Source organism: Bidens hawaiensis, unplaced genomic scaffold (genome assembly GCF_021521415.1).
Source record: "Bidens hawaiensis isolate Kalapana, Puna unplaced genomic scaffold, B.hawaiensis_p1.1 tig00011151_1, whole genome shotgun sequence".
In the NCBI taxonomy this organism is placed as follows: Eukaryota; Viridiplantae; Streptophyta; class Magnoliopsida; order Asterales; family Asteraceae; genus Bidens; species Bidens hawaiensis.
This window is the reverse complement of record NW_027491863.1, coordinates 667,519-693,148: the sequence shown is the minus strand read 5'-3', so window position 1 is coordinate 693,148 and position 25,630 is coordinate 667,519. Positions and strand designations below refer to the sequence as shown.

The following is a 25,630-nucleotide window of genomic DNA, read 5'->3' as shown; positions in this document are numbered from 1 at the left end:
AAGGTCTAATGTTTATTTTTGTGCATCACCGCAACACCCTTCCAAACACTCGTCACTTCCTATCATACTTTGTAAGTAACTTGCGGCTCACACTATAACCACATCGTACACATATCGATTAAATGATGTTTCACACTGCTTTTCAAAAACTTCGTCTAAATGACTCATGTATAACACCTTGCGATGTAAATACAAATCTTCGTGGAAGGCATGCCTAAAAGTGCAAAAACATGTACCAAATCTACGTACGGACCCTGTACGACTTTGATTCAAGATGCTCATACAAATATACTTTTGTCCGACATATTAGTAAGGCTAGGTGTGTAGGCCAATGTAAAACCGTATGGAAACAATGGCTCTCACTACTTGAAACAAAATTTTTTTAGCACAACGCATTGTCACCATTTTCAAAGAATTTACAAAAACATAAAAAAAATTACAGTGCTCAGACCGTGGCACACCATAGTCTATCCGCTTACTTCGGCATACACGGATCCTATGTCAGATATTATCGTTCCACTACCATGCGAGGCAAATCCTCATGAATTCAACATTCATACAACTCTTAATGGCCTCATATGTTTATGTTGTCGCTATACTGGAAACTTGGTCGTCTAGAACCCCTTAACTAGCGCATATACACACACGATCTAACGCTATTGGATTGTACTTACATTTAAATGAATATGCCATCCTACATGTGAAGCGCGACCTCGAACAAATAAAATTATACAAGTACTTACCAAAAGCATGGGTCTGAAAAATAGTTGGAACCGTACATGAATATCAACTGGGAACAAAGGACCATTAATGGAAAAGTGAAACTTTCAATAACGGAGTTATGTACTTTGTTGTGAAATGCACATATTTAAGGTGATGTGTTCAGTTGTTGGCTTTTGATACTCACACGGAGAAGTTTATTAACACGACATTCCCAAAACTTCCAACAAAACCCTCGGATGGACACTTGGTTGTCATTCACAACGACCTCCACATATTGTTACTCATTGCTTATCGTATTGGACCTTAGATTTATAGAAGATGACACGTCACACATGGACTAAAATATGATTACCCCCCCCTCCAATAATGCCTATACTATTAGAGTTGACCATAACATACATCAACACAACCGACGAGTTTATGGTCGTATCAGATGATGGATTTACTAATGAGATATACACATGTAAGAATGTCGACGAATTGTACTATCCTTTGCTAAACTATCAAGGACAACAAGTCATTATACCGAGACTCTAGCAACCCCATAATAAAGATCTTATTTTCTTACAAACTTTGACTTTCTAGCTTTATCATCCCCTTTGTTTTAATCATGCAAACTTAGAATTTTGTGTTCTCAAATCATTCCTCTATTTTTCATTTCTTTGTTGTTTCATATGTTTTACTTGGTTTAATGACGGATGCAATCGATTTTGTTATGTTTTTAGTAGATCTGAACCAATAAATACACCTAACACGTCATTACCCTTACTTATACGATTCCAAGGCATTCAGATTTTTAATTATATACAACCTGCATGGAACTCAGAAAATAGAATCATCACATGATCAATTGCTAAAAAACGTTTTTACCTCTCACTGACACATCAATTCAATGCCTCATGTACATATAAAAATAAACAATCGAATTCGACACAACTTTTGCAATAGAAATCCAATATAAATCCCATTATAAATCTATGTACCCCATACTCAACGCATACTCCGTGTAAGGTCAATCATTATTCCATAATTAAACAAACATTCAGTGCTTCATCATCGATAATGTCTCTCGTGCTATTTAAGTCTGATTCGTACTTGTCAGTTTGTAACGCCCCAAACAAAAACTTTTTGTTTCTGCAAGTTAAGTACCAAATACTTCATAACATCATCGATCCAATATATATGTGTGCGCGACTATGCATGTGCAAAAGCAAGTCACGCATGCCCACCCTTTTACCTTTTTTACAATTCGTTGACTTACTGGCTTTAATTTATGCATTTCTTTCATCTCTTTTTTTAAATTTCACCCATAACTACTCACATATTAACACACATTAATCCTTTAGTTGATTAAAATTTACAAAACCCACAAACGTACTTTATTAACAAATATATCACAAAACACGATGTATCCAATATATATATATATGCATATGTTAATACTTTTGTGTCCCCCCCCCCACCAATAAAAAACAAAAAGCACCCAACACACCATAATCACATGCGGCGGCTCGCTAGCACTAATAACCCATTACATACCACACCGGACACTACAAACCAATACGAGTCAATAACTTGCCTCAACCCGTAGCAACGCGCGGACACTTTTGCTAGTATCTTCAAAAGACCTCGACTCAAATATTCACCTCTAATTACCTGGTAAATCTTCTGAGTTTTCATATGTTAATTTCCTAAAAATATACATGTTCTAAAATAAACACTAGCATAAAACCGATGAGTTTATGAAAACAAATTGTAAGTGCATCAACGCATTTTGGGTTTAGTTGGCAATGGAGCAGATGAAAGCTTCACAGTTAAGCGTGATCATGTGGAAGTAATACTAGGATGGTGATCTCCTGGGAAATCTCCACTAGACGACTAAAAACAAATTCGTGAGTTATTGGATGGATTATTAATCGAGGGGGAAACGGATAATATTGGTGGTATGAAGGGTCACATGTTATAAATGGTATCAAAGATACGCTTGAGCTGTTCAGGATGTTGGGGCAAATCTTATCGAGGATGGCGAGTCCCTGAGGAAGGATGTTACAAATGTTATAATAGACATTTCTACGTGTTTGGTTGGTCGTGTAACACCCCGACCGATGACGGATTATACATCGGGGCGCCACGTATTGTTTCATTACTCGCGACACTATTTGGGTGTCAATATTTAATAAATACATTTCCTTGCGCACGCGCAGAACATGACATAAAGTAACATAAATCATATCATAACTTAAAATATTCAAATAACATAATACGTCTTGTTACATTTTAATCTAGGTCCAAACAAAAAGAAAACATCCTACGCGTCCAAGAGATTCCCAAAAGCTGCTACAGCAAACCTGAACATGTGTTAAAATAAAACGTCAACACTTGCGTGTCGGTGAGAAATCAAGTTTAATAGATATAAATAGATAACAATATCTGCGCGCATCATGTGTATAACTGGTGTTCAACAAGGGTGTAATCAGATTGTGATCAAGCCTAATAGATCATAGCTCATAGTTCAACCCGTGCTCCCAATTGAGCACAAAAACAAGAAAACTGTGCAAGTGTAAACAAAAGAGAAATCATAAACGATAGTTCTCCCGTGTTCATCTAATGGATCCATGAAAACTGCGGAATAGGCCGACAAGACGGTTAATGATCCACACATACAAATAAACAGCCAAGTCTACGTCCATAACACATGGGGTTTTGCGCGACAAAAGTTTATAAACAAGTTTAAGACTCAAGTTTGTACGAACACATGAACATCCCAAAATATTAAAAATAAAAAGGGATTAGGTACGAGATTACTCACATGTAAACGGTGCGTTGAAAGGTAACGCAAGAACCAAACTTTCAACAAGCGAAGTTAACCTATAAATAGAGATTATTGGTTTAATGATTTGTTTTATGCCTTGAATATATGTTAGCATAGTAATATGTATCTTTAACAAATTATTATATATTATATATTACCGGAAATCTGGGCAGGACAAGGGAAAAGACGAAGGCAGAGAGAGGAGGCGGCTGAGGAACAACGGCAGAGGGCAAGGAGAAGAGAGCAGAGGAGAGTTTAAGTGTTTGTGTGTGTAGTGTTAAATAACAAGAAAATAGTATATATATAGGGAAACCCTAGGGAACACAATCCCTTAAAAAGAGGAAAAGATCTTATCAAATCAAGCAAAAGATATCAAAAGGCAAAAGATTCCAAAAGCAAAAGATACCAAAAGATATGGCAGCCGGGGAACAGGAAAAAGGGCTGACAGGTTACAGAATAAAGCATGGGAGGAGTCAGATAAAGGTACTGGTCAAGGCATGGGAAAAGCAGATTTCAAAGGATTATGTCAGTCACTTTTTCTGCCAACCAATGGGGTTGGTGCGCATGCTGCGCCGAAAGTGACTTTTCGGACAGATGTCGGAACTGACCTAAAGCTCAAACAAAAGATAAGATAAAAGCACACAGGCTGACCTAAACAGAAGAAAAGACTTAAGGTCTAGCGCGAGAAGGTTCGAGCGCACGCGCGAGGGCGAAGGCAGACAGAGGACAATCCTTAGCGCGCCGCGGGAAGAACTAAAATCCTTAGCGCGCCGCGGGAAGAACTACCATTCTTAGCGCGCTGCGAGAAGAACTACAATTCTTAGCGCGTCGCGGGAAGAACTACCGTTCTTAGCGCGCTGCGAGAAGAACTACAATTCTTAGAGCGTCGCGGGAAGAACTACCGTTCTTGGCGCGCTGCGAGAAGAACTACAATTCTTAGCGCGCTGCGAGAACAGTTCGCCTCGCGTATCGCAGGAACAACCGGTCTTCACGCAGGCTTCCTTGTAAGGAGTCTGGCGCGTGGAGCTGCGCAGACATCCTTAGGCGGGAAGAACCAAAGGACAAGCAAAGAGTTAAGAGAAAAAGGGGTTTCAGGCTCAAGGGTTAAGCAAAGGGGCGGGACGGCGACAAGAGAGAAAAAGAGGCGGGACGGCGACAAGAAAAATATTATTATTAGTAAGTAATATAAAAATATATATATAATTTATTTAATGTTAAATTTACAAAGATTAATAACCAAATTTTAAATCATAAAAAGAATCGGATTCGAAAACGGGTACCTGGGTCGGGTCGGATTGGGCAGTTGTCACAGTCTCCCCTACTTTAAGAAATTTCGTCCCGAAATTTATCTCGAAGTAGGACGCGCAGAGAAAAGGTGCGGGTACTTGATCTTCATTTGATCTTCCCTTTTCCAAGTGAACTCGGCTCCGCGCTTGGACTGCCAACGAACTTTAACAATAGGGATGCGACTGCGCTTGGTTTGCTTTTCCTTGCGATCCAAAATCTCAACAGGCTTCTCAACGAAGTGCATAGACTCATCAACTTGAACTTCATCAAGTGGTATGTGAAGGCTCTCGTCAGCTAAACATTTCTTGAGATTGGATACATGGAAAGTTGGATGCACATTGCTGAGCGCGGGCGGTAGGTCAAGCTTGTAGGCAACTTTTCCCACCCTCGCAAGAATCTTGAATGGTCCAACATAACGAGGTGCAAGCTTACCTTTCTTCCCAAAGCGGACAACACCCTTCCAGGGCGATACTTTGAGGAGAACAAGATCACCAACTAGAAATTCGAGAGGCTTCCGCCTGCGATCTGCGTAACTCTTCTGTCGGCTTCTGGCAGTCAGCAGATGATCACGGATCTTGGCGATTTTATCGGTTGTCTCTTGAACTAGTTCTGGTCCTGTGATTTGAACTTCACCCACTCCGTTCCAACAAATCGGTGAACGGCACTTTCGACCGTAAAGTGCTTCAAATGGGGCCATACCGATGCTGGAATGATAGCTGTTATTATAAGAGAACTCGATCAGAGGTAGGTGTGAATCCCAATTACCTCCAAAATCAAGAACACAAGATCGAAGCATATCCTCAAGGGTTTGGATGGTTCGCTCAGACTGTCCGTCAGTCTGAGGATGATATGCAGTACTCATGTCCAAACGAGTTCCTAACGCAGATTGGAGAGATTTCCAAAAGCGAGATATAAAACGGCCATCGCGATCGGATATGATGCTCAAAGGAGTACCATGACGGCAGACAATTTCCTTGACATAAAGATGCGCAAGTTGCTCAACACGGTAGGTTTCACGAATGGGCAGAAAGTGGGCAGACTTGGTCAATCGATCCACTATTACCCAAATGCTATCATGTTTGCTTGCGGTCAAGGGTAACTTGGTGATAAAGTCCATTGCTATACTTTCCCATTTCCACGTAGGAATTGCAGGTTGTTCGAGCAAACCAGATGGGCGTTGATGTTCAGCTTTTACCTTAGAACAAGTTAGGCATTTAGCTACGAACACAGCAATATCCTTTTTCATACCAGGCCACCAATAAGAAAGGCGCAAATCTTTGTACATTTTGTCAGCACCAGGATGAACGGAATACCGGGTTTTGTGCGCTTCACTCAGTATGACAGAGCGAAGAGTCTCATCATTGGGAATCCAGATGCGATTGAGATAGCAGAGAATTCCACTCAGATTAGGGACAAAATGCGCTTCCGCGCCACACGCTAACTCGGCGCGAAGGTTGCCATTACTGATGGATGCGCGCTGCGCGTCACGAATGCGTGATTCAAGATTGCTTTGAATCGGCGCGAAGTGAAGCTGCGTGCGCGACAAGATACAGTTAAGTTGGCTGGGTTTACGGCTGAGCGCATCGGCTACCACATTAGCCTTACCAGGGTGATATCGGATCTCACAATCGTAATCGCTGATGAGTTCGTTCCATCTGCGTTGTCTCATGTTAAGTTCCTTTTGATCAAAAATGTGCTGAAGGCTTTTATGGTCGGTGTAAAGGATACACTTAGTACCATAGAGGTAGTGTCTCCAGATTTTCAAGGCAAATACAACTGCACCAAGTTCGAGATCGTGAGTCGTATAATTCTTTTCGTGAATTTTGAGTTGCCTTGACGCGTAAGCGATAACCTTGCCTCGTTGCATAAGTACACAACCGAGACCTTGGTTGGAGGCATCACAATACACGACAAAATCATCATTACCCTCTGGTAAAGTTAGAACAGGAGCTTCGCACAACAATCGCTTGAGCTTCAGAAAGGCTTCTTCTTGCTTCGAGCCCCAAATATACGGTTTGCCTTTGTGCGTTAAAGCTGTTAAAGGCAAAGCGATCCTTGAGAAGTTCGAAATAAATCGCCGGTAGTAACCAGCTAAGCCCAAAAAGGAACGGATTTCAGTAGGAGTGGATGGCGTAATCCAGTTCTTGATTGCTTCAATCTTGGATGGGTCGACATGAATACCCATCTTGTTTACAACATGACCAAGAAACTGTACTTCATCCGACCAAAACTCACACTTGGAGAGTTTGGCAAAGAGTTGCTCGGTTCGAAGCTTTTGCAACACCAACCGAAGATGTTGCTCATGCTCGGCCTTGGTTTTAGAATACACCAGAACATCATCGATGAACACGATCACGAATTTATCCAAGAAAGGCCTACACACCCGATTCATTAGATCCATGAAAACGGCGGGTGCGTTGGTTAAACCGAAGGACATGACCAAGAATTCAAAATGACCGTAGCGGGTTCGAAAAGCAGTTTTGGGAATATCCTCTTCGCGGATACGCAACTGGTGATAGCCAGAACGGAGATCGATCTTGGAGAAACAAGAGGCACCTTGGAGTTGGTCAAAGAGGTCGTCAATACGCGGTAAGGGATACCGGTTCTTAATGGTGAGTTTGTTCAGCTCGCGGTAATCGATACACATGCGAAACGAACCGTCTTTCTTTTTAACGAACAACACCGGAGCACCCCATGGCGAAGAGCTAGGGCGAATGAATCCTTTAGCGGTCAACTCTTGGAGTTGACTTGCTAATTCTTGCATTTAAGCGGGTGCAAGTCGATAAGGAGATTTGGCTACAGGGGATGCACCAGGGACAAGATCAACACGAAACTCGACTTCCCGAGCGGGAGGTAAACCAGAAAGATCATCGGGAAAGACTTCAGGAAAGTCACGCACGATGGGGATTTCAGAAAGTTTCTTCTTTCCTTCATCGGGTTTGACCACATGGGCTAAGAAAGCGACACATTTCTTCCGCAAAAGTCTCCGGGCTTCAGAGCATGACATAAGTTTAAGACCGTTAGATGGTTTTTCGCCGTAGATATGAAGATTTTCACCATTTTCTCGAGGAATGCGAATCATCTTTTTGGCGCAAATAACTTCGGCGCGATTTTGCGAGAGCCAGTCCATACCGATAATAACATCAAAGCTTCCAAGCGGCATAGGAATGAGGTCGATTAGAAAATCGTTTTCGTTAAGGTTAAGCGTGCAATCTTTGATTACGGAGTTTATTAAAATAGTTTCACCATTAGCCAATTCAACTGAAAAGTTTTCGCTTAAGTTTATGCGCGGTCGCGCAAGTTTCTGTTCAAATGCGCGAGAAATAAAACTTCTATCGGCGCCAGTATCAAAAAGTATGGATGCATATTGTCCGTTAAGTAAAAATGTACCATTAACCACGTCATTATTCGCTTGCGCTTGGTGCGCGGTTATATTAAAAGCTCGTCCGCGCGTCACTTGGTTCGAAATTTGGTTAACTGGGTTCGCTTGCGTAATCTGAACTTGTAGTCTCGGGCACGCGTTCCGGAAATGACTGGGATCACCGCAGTTATAGCACGACCTGGGTCGTGGATTAGGGTATGTTGATTGTGGGTTCTGCAGGTAGGTTGGTGGTGTTTGCGCAATTGGGTTGGAGGGAAGGACTCTACAGTTTTCCGTATTGTGACCAGCGCGGCCACATCGGTGACAAAGTCGACACGGGACTTGAGGTGGGTGGTGAAGTCTACAGGTTGGGCAAAAGGGTTGGTTTCCTGTGTAGGGTTTCTTAGTTGGCGGGGCAGGGAGTGCTGGATTGGTTAAGGCATAGTTGTGGACTACAGGGGGTGTTGGGTAGGTCGACAGTGGGTTAGGCGCGTAAACTGGAGGTTGGTAGGTGGGTTGCTGGACAATGGGCGGGCTGGTAAGCGCATAGGCTTTGCGCCTGCGCTTGAGGTTGTTACGGTTTGAGGGTTCTGGCTTGGTTTCTGTTGGTTCTGTGACAGTCTTGGTGGGTTTGGTCTTTTCAGCTCCCCGCAGGAACAGGGTTCCTGCCCTGACATGGTTGTCGCTGAGCACAGCGGCCAACTCGATGGCGTCAGAGAGGGTTGCTGGGTTCCTGGCCCATACAGAATCTTGAATTTCCATGGGGAGACCCCCAAGAAACTTCTCGATGGCTCGGCGGGAAGGGGTAACAAGGTGTGGGACAAGCAAGCTTAGTTCGTGGAAGCGCGTCGCGTACTCGCGTGCTTCGCCACTGTACTGCTTCAAGTTCCAAAATTCCTCCTCAAGGCGCTTTATTTCGTTGGGAGGGCAGAATTCTCTAGTCAAGAGTTCCTTGAATTCCTCCCAAAGCATGCTAGAAGCAGCCTCTGCGCCACGCGCATGAGCTACTCCGTTCCACCAAGTAAGCGCCCTTGATTCTAGGACACTTGAGGCGTATAAGGTTCGTCGGTCTGGAGGGCATTGGGTATGGAGGAAGGTGTTCTCAATTTTCTCGAGCCATTGAAGCATTACGGTGGCTCCTTCAAGCCCTGTGAATTTCGGAGGGTTACCCGCATTAAAGGATTTAATATTGTATCCGGAGGGGTTGGGATTATTTTGGTTTAAGGCTTGGGCTATCGCGGCGGCCATTTCCTGGGAACGTTGCTGCCTACGTCTGCGAGAGGCTTCTCTCCTCTGATAACGGCGAGATAGCGGAGGCATTCTATAAAAGTTTTAATTTTTTTGTTAATATCTTGGTATGGGAAATCGTTTTAGCGCAAAGTATATCGTCGCAAAGCTTGTTTTGCGGAGTTAAATGCTATCAAATTTCGAAGTAAAATATGAATTTAAATGCAAACTTAATACAGGTAATGAATTCGAATTGAAAATCGACAATTCATGCATCACCATGACCTTCCGAATTCTCAATTTAAAATATCGAGTAAATGAACATTGAAGGTTGACAATTCATGTATCACCATGACTTTTCAAATCTTCAATTTAAAATATCGAGTAAATGAATATTGGAGATTGACAATTCATGTATCACCATGACTTTTCAAATCTTCCATTTAAAACATAAAGTTAATGGTAATTGAAAATCAACTATTCATGTACCACCATGACTTCTCGGATTTTCGATCCCCACAACAAACGAATATGTAAGTAAAGAAATAGATTGAAATTTAACAATAAAAATCTAAAGATCGTGAAATAAACATGAAATCATGTGCTGCGTATGCGCAAGCATATTTTATAAATATCGAGTAAATAACAATTAGCGCGCAAACATGAGATATTTCTCATGCGCGAGAAGGGACTCTTAGGTATTCTAAGTCGCTATGTCTAACCACCTATCCTAAAGTCACGGAGCTCTGATACCAATCTGTAACACCCCGACCGATGGCGGATTATACATCGGGGCGCCACGTATTGTTTCATTACTCGCGACACTATTTGGGTGTCAATATTTAATAAATACATTTCCTTGCGCACGCGCAGAACATGACATAAAGTAACATAAATCATATCATAACTTAAAATATTCAAATAACATAATACGTCTTGTTACATTTTAATCTAGGTCCAAACAAAAAGAAAACATCCTACGCGTCCAAGAGATTCCCAAAAGCTGCTACAGCAAACCTGAACATGTGTTAAAATAAAACGTCAACACTTGCGTGTCGGTGAGAAATCAAGTTTAATAGATATAAATAGATAACAATATCTGCGCGCATCATGTGTATAACTGGTGTTCAACAAGGGTGTAATCAGATTGTGATCAAGCCTAATAGATCATAGCTCATAGTTCAACCCGTGCTCCCAATTGAGCACAAAAACAAGAAAACTGTGCAAGTGTAAACAAAAGAGAAATCATAAACGATAGTTCTCCCGTGTTCATCTAATGGATCCATGAAAACTGCGGAATAGGCCGACAAGACGGTTAATGATCCACACATACAAATAAACAGCCAAGTCTACGTCCATAACACATGGGGTTTTGCGCGACAAAAGTTTATAAACAAGTTTAAGACTCAAGTTTGTACGAACACATGAACATCCCAAAATATTAAAAATAAAAAGGGATTAGGTACGAGATTACTCACATGTAAACGGTGCGTTGAAAGGTAACGCAAGAACCAAACTTTCAACAAGCGAAGTTAACCTATAAATAGAGATTATTGGTTTAATGATTTGTTTTATGCCTTGAATATATGTTAGCATAGTAATATGTATCTTTAACAAATTATTATATATTATATATTACCGGAAATCTGGGCAGGACAAGGGAAAAGACGAAGACAGAGAGAGGAGGCGGCTGAGGAACAACGGCAGAGGGCAAGGAGAAGAGAGCAGAGGAGAGTTTAAGTGTTTGTGTGTGTAGTGTTAAATAACAAGAAAATAGTATATATATAGGGAAACCCTAGGGAACACAATCCCTTAAAAAGAGGAAAAGATCTTATCAAATCAAGCAAAAGATATCAAAAGGCAAAAGATTCCAAAAGCAAAAGATACCAAAAGATATGGCAGCCGGGGAACAGGAAAAAGGGCTGACATGTTACAGAATAAAGCATGGGAGGAGTCAGATAAAGGTACTGGTCAAGGCATGGGAAAAGCAGATTTCAAAGGATTATGTCAGTCACTTTTTCTGCCAACCAATGGGGTTGGTGCGCATGCTGCGCCGAAAGTGACTTTTCGGACAGATGTCGGAACTGACCTAAAGCTCAAACAAAAGATAAGATAAAAGCACACAGGCTGACCTAAACAGAAGAAAAGACTTAAGGTCTAGCGCGAGAAGGTTCGAGCGCACGCGCGAGGGCGAAGGCAGACAGAGGACAATCCTTAGCGCGCCGCGGGAAGAACTACCATCCTTAGCGCGCCGCGGGAAGAACTACCATTCTTAGCGCGCTGCGAGAAGAACTACAATTCTTAGCGCGTCGCGGGAAGAACTACCGTTCTTAGCGCGCTGCGAGAAGAACTACAATTCTTAGCGCGTCGCGGGAAGAACTACCGTTCTTGGCGCGCTGCGAGAAGAACTACAATTCTTAGCGCGCTGCGAGAACAGTTCGCCTCGCGTATCGCAGGAACAACCGGTCTTCACGCAGGCTTCCTTGTAAGGAGTCTGGCGCGTGGAGCTGCGCAGACATCCTTAGGCGGGAAGAACCAAAGGACAAGCAAAGAGTTAAGAGAAAAAGGGGTTTCAGGCTCAAGGGTTAAGCAAAGGGGCGAGACGGCGACAAGAGAGAAAAAGAGGCGGGACGGCGACAAGAAAAATATTATTATTAGTAAGTAATATAAAAATATATATATAATTTATTTAATGTTAAATTTACAAAGATTAATAACCAAATTTTAAATCATAAAAAGAATCGGATTCGAAAACGGATACCTGGGTCGGGTCGGATTGGGCAGTTGTCACAGGTCGAGGTCGGGTTACTTAACGTGTGTTTTGTTTGTATTACGTACTTCTTTGCTTGTCCTGGCAAGTTATGATTATTGCACTTGATTTGTATTTGATGTATGAATAATAACTATTAACAAACATTATGTTGTGTTAATTTTTTGTATCATCATCAAATTTGGATTTATAGATGGCATGCTTTGCATTCGTATTTACCTATCTGACCTTTTAATTAAGATCGTGTATATATTAAGTTATTACATGTCATTTAATAGTGTTATTATATCATTGGTTGCATAAGAAGTCATATAAACACTTGTCCTTTAAAAAATCAAAATAACCTATTTAACAACAATAAATTGATATAAAAACAAGTGATTTTGTATAGATACATACATCCAAGCTAAAATGGTTGAAAGGCAAGGCCCATCCATAAGAATCTATCATTGAGTTATGGTTGACTAACTTTGTTAAACGCATTTCATGTTAGTGGGAAATGTGAACCATTAGATGCACTTGTGATATTATATAAAAGGCCAATTTATGTAGTGATACTCTCATGGATTTTATTTTGAGATGTTACGAGTTTGAATCTTGCTTTGATTAAATTGTTTTGGGTTGAGTTAGGAGGTTTTATCAGTTATGAGTTAATGAGTTTTCTTCTAGGTGGGTGGACCGGTTGACGGGTAAACTGTAGGGAAGCCGTTAAATGAGCTAAAGGATATAAATGCATATGTTTAACCAATTAATTTCATGGAATTAGTTGACTACGGTTACTCGTATAATTGCATGTATGAGGAGACAGATGATGAAATCACGAGAACGTGGGCGAAAACGACGAAGAAAACGGAGTTGAAATGAGAAAGATATGAAGAAAACCATAAGAGCTCCACCATGGCCTACGGTGTTGACTGTGGGCCACAGTCAAACTCGAACCAAAGGGCCATAATGGACCGTACCGTGGCCATTCTGGTCACCGTAGGCCCGTAGTTGGACCTTGGACCACAGTCCGAGTCGTAACTGCAACTTTTATTTCTCTTTTTAAGCCGTTTTTGAGTGTCTTTTCACATATCTTTCACTTGGAACAAGTTTAGGGCGATTTTTGGGGTGCAAAACATTATCTTGGGTGTTTGCAATCATTTGTTTGTGTCTTTGATTCATGTGATCAATACAATTGAAGTAATGATGATTCACTAAACCATGAGTGGCTAATTCAATTGGTGATCATCTTGGATGTAAGGTTTAACTGATACACTGTGTTATACTTGAATTTCTAGAATAATAACCTTGCGTTCTTAGTGTTTGATCATAATCTAAACCATACGTTCTTAGTAATTTGCAATGTTTCTTTAGTTGTTATGGTGTTTGAATAATTGTTTGTAAATTGTTGCTTGTGTTTGATCATAATCTAAACCATACGTTCTTAGTGTCATTAGCAATCGAGATATTATGGGAGGAATTAGGGTTGAATATTAGTTAACTGATTATTGGGTAACAACCTTGCATTATATTAATCCAAGTACTTAGTTCCCTTTTATTATAAACAAGTAATCAAACACGAACTATGTCTATGTGGTTCTTTCTAGTAAACATGAACATTAGTGTTGATTTAAGCCAGAAATCTAGGATGATAGCTTTCTCTTAATCGGTTTATTAATCTTAATAATTGTTTGCAAGTTATTTTATTTCTTTTTAGCTAATCAAATCCAATCAATCAAAAATCTGAATTTACTTTTTATGCAATTTAGTTTAATTTAATTGTCTGTTAAAGCTACTAGTTAACACGCATTCCACAAACTCTATGTGTTCGACATCCACTTACTGCTATCTATTTAGTTGTATTTGGTTTATTTTTTAGTGAGTCTTCGACCTCACGTCACCGATCACCACGCTTTGCTATTCGAGTGAAAGAGTGATCCAGTGTGTTTGAGCCATTGATATTAAAAAAAGAAAAGAGAAAAAGAAGAAGACATCCTTGCGATTAATTGTGTTTAAAATCTACTGTTTAAACTGGCGAAACCGACAAGGTGATACTTTAAATGGGTTGTAAAACAGATATGTGTTGCGGGTTGAACCTAACAAAAGCCTCAAAATTTTATGGATTGACACGAACATAACATGTTTAGTGTTTGCACGTGAATGTGTGTTTATTCTAAATAACTTTTAATTTTAAGCAACTACGTTTAACTACGCCAACTTATTTATAAACTTCCAAATTTTGACTAAAAATACCCAAGTAGTTTAAAGTAATACATAAAACACGATTTAGAAAACAAGAAAATAAACAAACGGGTATATAGGTTAATTCCTAAACCCGTCAAGTTATCACGAACACAACATGTTTAACTTACTATATTCTAGGGTTACAAGAATGAACAAATGACACCAGATGCATGCATCTAAATGAGTAATTCGGTACCGGTACTAAGTTCTTAAGAAAATCGAGATTGAGAAATTCGGTATCGGTATTTACTGATTTTTTTCCTACAATAACCAGTGGCGTAGCTAAGAATTGTTTCCTACGAGATCGAAAAATTTTGATGGACGAACGACCGGTTGTTTTTTACTTAAGTTTGGGTTTTCTACGAATGCAATGTCGAAATTTTTACGGATGCAATGTCAAAATTCACGAATATATAACAATAAAAAGATATCTGTACATGTCTATTCCTTAAAAAAGTTGTCTATGCCCCTAATTATACAGGTATCAAACTGGGCATTTTCGATACTGATATCAAATTTTCAAAAGTTCATAATAAAAGACCAAAGGGATAGGAGTCGATATTAACGAAACATACCAAGGCCAATACCGTAATAACACACAGTCACACATCATTAACATACACATACCTAAACAATAACACAAAAGCAAAAAAAAATAATAAAAGGAGGCTGTGGGCAGCTGCTAGGGCATCTAAATAAAGATTCCACATCTGATTCCCATCACAACCGTCAGATGGATTAATCCAACGGCCCATAAAAAAACCCTAATCTCATACCTTGTTTACTCCACTTATAAAACCTCTCTTTGCACCGGACTTCTTTTATTCTCTACATCTTCACTCATCTGCCGTTGCCTGCATATTATTATTATTCGCTAAGGTCAATTCTAATCCATAGCTCATGTATTATTCTAGATCTGCATGTTATTCGTTATGTAGTTGATCCGCTGTTATTGGTTTTTGCTTAATTGAATGATTAAGCTGCTACGATTTGTTTAAATGCTATCGGATTTGTTAATCTCTTGTGAATAATTAGGTTTTGTATATGTTATTACTTGATTTGAGATATATTGCTTCAGATCTGCTATGTAGAAAGTTGTATATATCTGTAGCTGTGTTTATTGATTGAAATTAGGTTTACGTTTATTATTATGCTCTGTTTTAGGTTAAGTTTTGTTAGATCTTGTTTAGTTGACTGTCACAGTTACTGTTGTTAGAGTCTGTTTGAGCTGTGCTGGTTGATTTATGTATCTAAGCTTATAATTTTAGGTTGATGAGCTGAAAGCTTAGTGTGTTTCATTAAACTGCTTTATTGTATAGCTGGTTAAACTAATATTCTATGCATATTTGCATTTGATATCGGTTTTGCTATTAAACTTATTTTATCTGTGTTTTAGATTGTTGTTTGATGAGCTTTAAGCATAACAAACTGCTTTATTTTTTAGTTGATTACATTGTTGAGCTGGTTAAGTCTGTTTTATAAGTATTTGGATTTATTATTATTATCTGAGTTGTTTTTTATCTGTTTACCGACTGTTGAGCTGTTTTTGTATAATATGCAGAATTTAGCTTGTTGAACTGTACTTGTTGATTTAAAAAAATTACAGTTTTAAGCTGTAGATTGATAGGTTGAAGCATTGTGTTGTTGAACATACTGATTTATTATACAGGACAGTTTAGCGGGTTAAGTGTCTGTTTTTGTTATTGTTTTTTTGCTTTTAAGTTTATTTAATGAGTTTTTTTTACCAGTTTTTAGTCTGTTTAGCTAGTTAAAACAATATTTTTTTTTCTTATTTGTATTTGTTTTTTGCTTTTATTTTGTAACTTTTTTGATCCGATTGTCATTATTATTTATACGGAATGACATGTGTATTTAACAGGTTTGTTTGCGTTGTTCAGATGGGTAAAGAAAAGACTCACATCAGTATTGTTGTCATTGGACATGTCGACTCCGGCAAGTCCACCACAACTGGTCACCTTATCTATAAGCTAGGAGGTATAGATAAGCGTGTCATTGAGCGTTTTGAGAAGGAAGCTGCTGAGATGAACAAGAGGTCTTTCAAATACGCATGGGTGCTTGACAAACTTAAGGCCGAGCGTGAAAGAGGTATCACCATCGATATTGCTTTGTGGAAGTTTGAGACCACCAAGTACTACTGCACTGTCATTGATGCACCCGGACATCGTGATTTCATTAAGAACATGATTACGGGTACCTCGCAAGCTGACTGCGCTGTCTTGATTATTGACTCCACCACTGGTGGTTTTGAGGCTGGTATTTCCAAGGATGGTCAGACCCGTGAGCATGCTCTTCTTGCTTTCACCCTTGGTGTCAAGCAAATGATTTGCTGCTGTAACAAGGTATATATAAGTTTACATTGTTTATGATTGTTAACAATATGTGTGTATTTAAAGTTTAATTTAAAGTTTGCTAATTGTTTTGATTAATGCGCAGATGGATGCTACCACACCCAAGTACTCAAAGGCTAGGTATGATGAAATCGTGAAGGAAGTTTCATCTTACTTGAAGAAGGTCGGATACAACCCTGACAAAATCCCGTTCGTTCCAATTTCTGGTTTTGAGGGTGATAACATGATTGAGAGGTCAACCAACCTTGACTGGTACAAGGGTCCTACTCTCCTTGAGGCTCTTGACCAGATTAACGAGCCAAAAAGACCATCTGACAAGCCACTCCGTCTCCCACTTCAGGATGTGTACAAGATCGGTGGTATTGGAACTGTGCCAGTGGGACGTGTTGAGACTGGTGTGATCAAGCCCGGTATGGTTGTTACCTTCGGACCATCAGGGTTGACCACTGAAGTTAAGTCAGTTGAGATGCACCATGAAGCTCTTCAAGAGGCTCTTCCCGGTGACAATGTCGGGTTCAACGTCAAGAACGTTGCGGTCAAGGATCTCAAGCGTGGTTACGTCGCTTCAAACTCCAAGGATGATCCTGCCAAGGGTGCTGCCAGCTTCACTTCGCAGGTCATCATCATGAACCACCCTGGCCAGATCGGTAACGGTTATGCACCGGTTCTTGATTGCCACACCTCTCACATTGCTGTTAAGTTCTCTGAACTTTTGACCAAGATCGACAGACGGTCCGGTAAGGAGCTTGAGAAGGAGCCTAAGTTCTTGAAGAACGGAGACGCTGGGATGGTTAAGATGCTTCCAACCAAGCCCATGGTTGTTGAGACTTTCTCTGAGTACCCACCGCTTGGTCGGTTTGCTGTTAGGGACATGCGTCAGACGGTTGCTGTCGGTGTTATCAAGAGTGTTGAGAAGAAGGACCCAACTGGAGCCAAGGTGACCAAGGCTGCAGTGAAGAAGGGAGCCAAGTGAGGTGGTTTGTGTTTTGGTGGTTTATGGACTGTTTTATTTTATGTTATCTGTCATTTCGTTTTTACTAGTTTTGAACTTTATTTTGTTGAAGAGTTTTGTTATTTGATCCTACTTGAAGTTTTAATTATGGGTTACAGACATTTGTTGTCGCTTAAATTTATATTTATGATGATGATTTGTAGTTGGTGGTTGAAGAACTTATGTTTATGTTATCCAGCCTTTTATTATATTTTAAAAAGTTTAAAAGCTAAAAATTAAAGTTAAAGAAATCATATGGTTTAGTTATGTATCATTTGTCAAACAAGGGTTGAAAAACTTAAAAAATCTGCCAATGTGTATGCACCTTGATGTTTTTCTACTTTTCATCTGGCTGCTTTCATCTTTTCAACAACCTTACTATTTGACATGTTTGGGAGAGTCCCATTGTTTTGTAAAGAAAATATAATCTTTGATATACCCAAACTAATCGAAATCAATCAAAGGTGTTGAGTAACATGAATTATGCATGGAGCAATGAAACTTGTAATCCAGTTTTTTCGAATATTTGGCATACCTTAACAAGGACTATTCATGTTACGTTTGAGCGAACAATTAGACAACCAATGTGCAATTAATTAGATTTAGATTTTCAGACCAAAATGCGAAAATTACATAATGTTTTTTTATACATGTTTGTATCATATGGTTAGGTTTGTTAAAACATCATATGGTTAGGTTTGTTCATGAAAGTTTGTATCATATGGTTAGGTTTGTTAAAACATCATTTAAATTATTTATTATTATTAATTTTGAAGCTTTTTTTTAACTTAATTTTGAAGCTTTTTTTTAATGGCATTTACATTTTGATTTTGATTTTTGTTTATTTTGAAGTAATGAGGATATTTAGACCTTAATTTGGAAATTCTGCTTACTTTTAACCATAATTTATGTTCATTTGTGTACTTTTGACTGTTTATGTTCAGTTATATTTGTGAGTTGTTTGTTTGGTATATTAACAAATGAACATAAACACATTTTGTCTTAACGAATGGACATATATAAGAAATTTGTTCTTCAACTCTTCGTGTTTGCTCAGTTAAAGTTAAGCAAATGGACACAAACATGTATCATTCTTGTTCTTTCAGCTCATTTACCAATCCATCGATAGTTAATGAGAAATTGGTAAGTGATATGACAAAACACCACATGACTCTTTGGTACCTCTTTAAAACCAATTTTCTAAAATCTCAAATCAATCGAACTTGACCACAACTCCCAAAACCTAAATTGATACTCGTTTAATAATCGACCTCAACCTAAATTTATACACCAAGGTTGAGCTAAATAACTGATCTACTACTCTAATAAAAGACTAGTCATTTGTGCCAGTTGTCAATGCTCACCTAATTTAAACCAATTTTCTTTATTGGATTCTACCTGGATCATAACCCAGCCCAAATATTGTTTTAGGATCTATATGTTGCTAAAACCCGATCTGCTTTCATTCAATCTTTCAACCCTAGGTCTCTCTCTGCGATGTTCATCCCCAATCGTCGCTGTAGATTTGATAAACCACTCACCGATTACAAGCCCTAGGTCATCGCCATTGTCTGGAGCCTAATTGCTATTTCCCTTCTTCGTTGTCTGATTGCATGTGCGATGTCTTTCTTCGCACCATAGTTGCTGATTCAGATCGTTTATTCATTTTTGAGCCTGAACAATCATAATCGCTACTTCAATTGTACAACATGAACCTTCTTCTTCCCAACGCAATTGAAAATCGTCACCCATTTTTGCATTATCAGGTAACCTAACAATTCTTTCCTTTAGATCCTTCGATTTTCATGTTTTATTAATTTGAAATCATTTTTGAAACTTGATTAGCTTTTGTTCAGATTTAAATTTCTGTGTACTTAATTAATGATTTGAAATTTGTACATATGAAGTGTGCCTAATTTGTGATTAAGTGTGCTTAATTTGTGTCATATAAATTGACATGTACGCCATACTTAATTTGTATTTTCATTATATGTTTTAAAAACCGGTTTGAACCGGCCGGTTCAACCGGTTGGACCGGATTTCGGTTACATGGCCGGTATTTTATTCCCGGTTTATCTGAGCGGTTTAATGGACACTGAACCGGCCGGTTTTCTACGAAAACCGGTTTAAAGCCCACCAGATTTTTAATTTTTCCTGTGAGGCCCATTCTTTTGTTTTGCATTTACAATTATGTTAACATTAACCTATTGTGCAAATATTAACCTACCAGGCCTACTACGACCTTTCAATCATCCTTCACCCTTTTAACTGCTACTGAATCTTCAATTTCAAGGTTGGTTTTTTATTTTCTATACCATATTGTGTTATTGAATTATACAGTATCCAAATTCCAAAGTAAAAATAACCTTTTGTTTACTAATTTTGCATGTATGATGTTATCTATTGAGATTCTCAGTTGATTATATATGGCTTTATTATCTTAATATAGTAGTTAATTGATTACACATGGTGATATCTCCTAAAAAAATTTCATTGTTTTGTAGAATATGTCTGACGATCAGACTGAGCCACCTGCTCAATCAAGTTTTAGAGTAAAATTAGATAAAGCATGGGATTATGTAACATGTCAAAAAAATGAGAAATGTAAATCAGTATACATATGTGATTTTTGTCTAAAAATTTTATATTATGATATTATGATCATAGGTAGCTAAAATTACTTACTTATCATTGTAGGAAATGAAAATGCTTATACTCTTGTTGATGAGAATGTCGATGAGAGTGAATTTCATCTTCTAAGCGATCGTGAACTCAATACATACAACACTACGATGACATGAATCTATTGTGCACCTTTGTTTTAAAAAAAACTTTGTTTAAAAGTCAATGCTTTTGTATTGTTTTTTGAGTAATGATTAACTTTTGGATGGTATTTTATATTGAACCATGTATTTTTTTTATTTTTTTTTTTGTAGTTAAAGTTGCACTTATATAAAATTATATTGTAAACTAGACAACCCGGTTGAACCTCCCGGTACAATCCGGTTCAACCGGTTGTACCATTTTTTAGTCCAATCCGGTATGAATAAAATACCGGTTTTTAAAACATATTTTTTCATAGCCTGCAGATAATGGATGTTAGTCTTAGAAAAAAAATCATCTTTCTTTTACCCCTTTTCCAAATTATATATTTTTAATGAACCGTCTATGTTTTATTATTTTATGAGAATTAGCTTTTAAGCCACCTGATTTTCTTTTTTTGGTTTATTTTCTATCTAACGTTGGTTAGAATATTTTTTTAACTCATGAAACTAAAATGGAAGTGGAATAGAGGGAATAACAAAGTACGAAACACATAGCCGATTATCCGAGACTTTTTGCTATTTCTACTCACTTATCAGTGGGCAACATGAGTGATTAAAATGAGGGTGAATCAATTGTTTTGACTGAAAATATGACACTTTGATTTCATGGGAGCAGAGCCTAAGCAACTTGCATTCTCCACCGTTCTTAGAATTACATTAGGAGGGTTCCCAAGTGTTAGTATTCTCTCAAAAGCACATGTATTAGGGTTGATGTGATTAAACTTTGTGCACTATAATATAATTAGATAACTAAAACTCTTGGTGCATATGTAAGGGCGTTTTAGGTATATTCTTATGGTTATCAATTTTGGGTACTCTTCTTGGCATTGGGTACTCTTCTGAATTATGAATTAATTTGACATGATTGTTGATCCATCATTTTTATCAAAATTGTTTAGAGCAGGTTAGGTTAATAAGTAAATCAGTCAAAATGATGAGGACAATTGATTCTACTTTTACGCTTATTTGCAACTTATTTTGTTTATGCCATTTGTAAAGTATACTATAAAGTTAGTTAAATGATCTACATGTTGCCCTGCCCTATGCTTTATAATTTTTTTTTCTTTTATTTTGTGTATCGTTGATAGGATCATCAAAATTCAGTGATGGTTGTATGTGATGAAAGCTCAAGGAGCCTTTTGGAAGTGAAACCATTTATGCAATGGATATACCTAAGTTTTTGGTCAACCATCATTTATATAAGCGATGATCTTATTGACTGGTACGTGTTTTAAACTTCTATTTTGTGATTTTGTTTAAATCTATCCACATTAATATTGTTTTATCAAGGCATTATTGATTTAAATGTTAAAAGAAATGCGGACCCATTTCGATTACACTATTTTTATACTTTTTTTTATCCAGGTTTACAACTAATGATGGCATTCTCAGGCCTATTCTCTTGTGAAGTAACTTGGTACTGACTGTGTTTATGCTTTATTTTTTTAAACGTTTTTTTTGTGTTCACATTGTTAGAAAGACGTTACATGGATTTGTAAATCACCTTTGAAGTTTTAATTGTAATGTTGCTAGGCCTTGACCTATATACGAGCTGATGGTAGTTTCAATGTGGTTGGACTTGATAATCTTTTGAAGCAATAATCTGCAAAAAGAGTTGGCAAAAAGGACCAAAGACGGAAAGGTATGGATCATGCTTCCTTCAAGTTTGTTTGCATCTCCACATTAGTTTGTTATTGGTATTAATTTTTTATGGTCAACAATTGTTAATGATAATACTTTTTTTGTGTTTAAAGTGACCAGGAAGAGAAGCTTCATCTTCACCGCCTCAATCGGTAAATTATTCAAAATTATAAGTTTCCTTACCAATTAGTATATTATTTTAGCCAAATATTTTTTTTATGGATGAAATCGAGGATTTAATATGGGAAAGCTACAATCACGGTTTTTTGGTTAACTAGTGAAATCATTTATCATGTTTACTTAAAAGTATGTATTCTTTTATTGTTGGAAAGCTACAATCACGCATTCACGCTTACTTAGTTTGTTCAAATAATTATAGAGATTGAAGTCTACCAAATTAATTCAATATTGTTACAACTTTCTAAAGTATTCCCTAATCACACTAGATTAGTATTGAAATTTTGAACTTTCACGATGACCATAACCATAAACAAAAGCAAGGTCAATCATTATATAAGGTTGGTTTGCACTTGAAAAAACAGGTGTTCTCACACAAACAGCTATACGTAACCTTATCAAGAATTACAATCAGGCATGGACTAGAGATTTTGATTTTTGATAGACAAGGTTTATTGGCGAATACAACCACAAATTTAGTTCATAAGGGAATTTTTAGTTATTTGTAAAATACTTGTGTAATGTTTGTTTTATAATTTATATAATTTTAATGTAAATTGCAATTGTATTAACAATATATAATAATTATGTTTGTTCATCAATTTCCCGTGTAATACACCGGTCTCAAACTAGTAAATAATAAACAAGGTGATCTAAACTTAAAAAACTAATCACAAGCCGAGCGCAAGAATAGATGAGCTTAGAAACGGGCCCAACTCGTGTACAACAAAAACAAAAGCATGAAAATGGCAAAAATAGAAGGCTTCCAAATTCAATCCTCACAACTTAAAACTGGTAAATAAACAAAGATCTAGTTTTGCATTATACCACAACAAAACTGTGCTTGCGATCGACAATAAGAACACAAAAAGCATAAATGGGAATAATAGTAAATCCTTTCTATCAAAACACTAGCCCAATAAGGTTATACAACTATCAAGTAGTGTCACCTGTATCCGCTTTCAAACCTCCTCACCTGATCTGTTCCAGACATAACACATAAACGAGTTAGCAGTCGCATTATATATATTATTATTACTTAACAAAATCACAAGTATAAATTGGTGTCTCAAAATACCTGGAAAGTAAATTATAACTCTTTATCATCCTGTAGATGTGCATCCACCGCTGCAGCTGTTGCCTTTTGTGTTTCTTCCAAAACAAACGTTCTCATCGACTCAACATCGCGTGTACCTAATAATTAATTGGTTTACAAATTCATATTCAATCAATATAAATGAATACAACTAAAATAATTGGATTAATTTAATATAACTGTACCTCGGTATCTGGCAACTTCTTCACCATTGTAGAAAAGCTTAAAAGTCGGATACGATCCGATCTTAACCTTGGAACAAAGAGGTTTATTAGTCCCGCAATCAACTTCACCGACCTCTATCTCATCTTCACCTTCCATTGTCTTTCCAAGATCCTCCCATAATGAACCCAAACTCTTACTGTAATATCAATAAAAATCACAAAATCTCAAAACAAACCTCTCAAAACTCATCATCAAACTGATTTATGAAATGAATAGATTGAAATAAATGAATATTCACTCACCAGTGCTTACACCAAGGCACACAGAATTTCACAAACCAAGCAGTGTCTTTCTCTTTCACCTTAACACACACAAAGCAGCACAGGAAATGCAGATATTAAATCACACATCTCTAACTAGGGCTGTAAACAAACCGAACGTTCAGCGAGAAGTTCGTTTAATAAATCAAGAACAAGGCATTTCGTTCGTGTCACTAACACGAACAAAGTCCGTGTTCGTGAACGTTCGATAATGCCGTTCGTTTACGTCCATATATGTTCGTTAACGTTTGTTTGTTAATTTTTGTTCATCAAAGGTTTTTAGTATTTTCTAATGACTTCTGTAATCTTGTTATATAGATTTAAGCAAAATTATTAACTATAAAACAAAAACATATACGAGTACCATGTGATTAATTTATATATAAACAAACATACTAATATAAATCTTAAAAGAACCCAACACAAACTTGGTACCCGGAACCGTTAACACTGACCATTCTCGGTTAGTCAAATCAAATAATAAACATTGTTTGAGTTCATCTGTGCTCGTGAACCGTTCACAAACAAGAAAAGTCATAATGTGAGGTGTCCATGAACGGGTCCACCTGTCCGATAAACGCATAACCGACTTACATGAACAAGACCTTGTTCAATTCGGTTCGTTAACAGCCCTAATATCTACAACCTCTAGTAACTAAAAACTAGGCAATTAGGTCAATCTAATAATGACAATCATTATCAAACTTCATCAGCAGGTTAATCAGAAACTCAAACTCACATTGAATAATCAAATAAACATGAATTCCTAAAGATAAACGTTGAATTGAAATTGTATAAAATAATAATAAAGTTAATATCGTAGTGTGAAATAACTAGGGCAAAATATAACAGATAATCGGAGATCTTAGAGTAATACATCAAAGGAATAACCGAATTGAAATTAAAATTGATTGAATACCTTGTCTGAGAAGGTAGTTTCGGTTAGGGTTATGACTTCAGCTCTTGAATCCAGTACAAAAATGGAGAGTAACACTGATGAGATTAACACTACAGTAAATAGGAGTGATTGATGATTGGCTTTCATGGTTTCGATTGCAGATCAGATTCTTTGATGTTATTCGTTTCTTTCCGGTGAATCAGGTAACCCTTCAAGATCAATCAATATAATATAATATAATATAAACAAGCTTTACTTTCATTTTATTATTATTTTTTTAACAACTTTCTTGTTGCGTTTTAATCGCGCTTATGTTGGCTTTCAAAGTTTGACTTAGTAGTTTCCTGGTAAATCGTACCGCCGGTTGCCACTTGACATTTGTTATGCCATCACAAGAGTATAACTCGTCTCTGCGTAACATACGGTGGGACGAAAACCCGGGTGGGCTTAAGGTTTCAACTGACAACATTTGCACAAGTCCTAGCTCAAATCCTTCGTTGTCAATTTCCATCAAAAGTTACACAAGTGAGAATCGAACTTGAGTCTTCACTAGATAAATCAAGCCTCCTACCGCTATGTGTTTTTGTTCCATTAGACTGTGTAGTGGAGAGGGATTAGCCAACCAAAATAACTAACTGCCCGTCACTGTCACGTAGACAATGAGACATTGACTAACTAAACCGTAAATTATGTGTTTCGGAGGTGGTTAGTTAACCAAGTTATATGGATAGGCCAAATGGCC

At 37.8% G+C, this 25,630-nt stretch overlaps 2 protein-coding genes across 2 annotated transcripts; one reads left to right on the top strand and one right to left on the bottom strand.

Moving 5' to 3' along the window:
• The first annotated feature begins 16,301 nt into the window (after positions 1-16,301).
• Positions 16,302-17,804, top strand: LOC143537223 (elongation factor 1-alpha). Its single transcript, XM_077031040.1, has 2 exons — positions 16,302-16,766; positions 16,861-17,804. Exons 1-2 carry the CDS (start codon positions 16,305-16,307, stop codon positions 17,746-17,748), a joined length of 1,350 nt encoding a protein of 449 aa, XP_076887155.1. The 5' UTR covers positions 16,302-16,304; the 3' UTR covers positions 17,749-17,804.
• Positions 17,805-23,092: 5,288 nt separating this feature from the next.
• LOC143537202 (protein disulfide-isomerase 5-1-like) lies at positions 23,093-25,035 on the bottom strand. The gene is made up of 5 exons (XM_077031025.1): positions 24,910-25,035; positions 23,973-24,031; positions 23,691-23,866; positions 23,488-23,603; positions 23,093-23,390 (listed from the first exon to the last, which is right to left on the bottom strand). The coding sequence occupies exons 1-4, from the start codon at positions 25,033-25,035 to the stop codon at positions 23,500-23,502; spliced, it is 465 nt and encodes a 154-aa protein (XP_076887140.1). The 3' UTR covers positions 23,093-23,390; positions 23,488-23,499.
• Between the last annotated feature and the right edge of the window lie 595 nt (positions 25,036-25,630).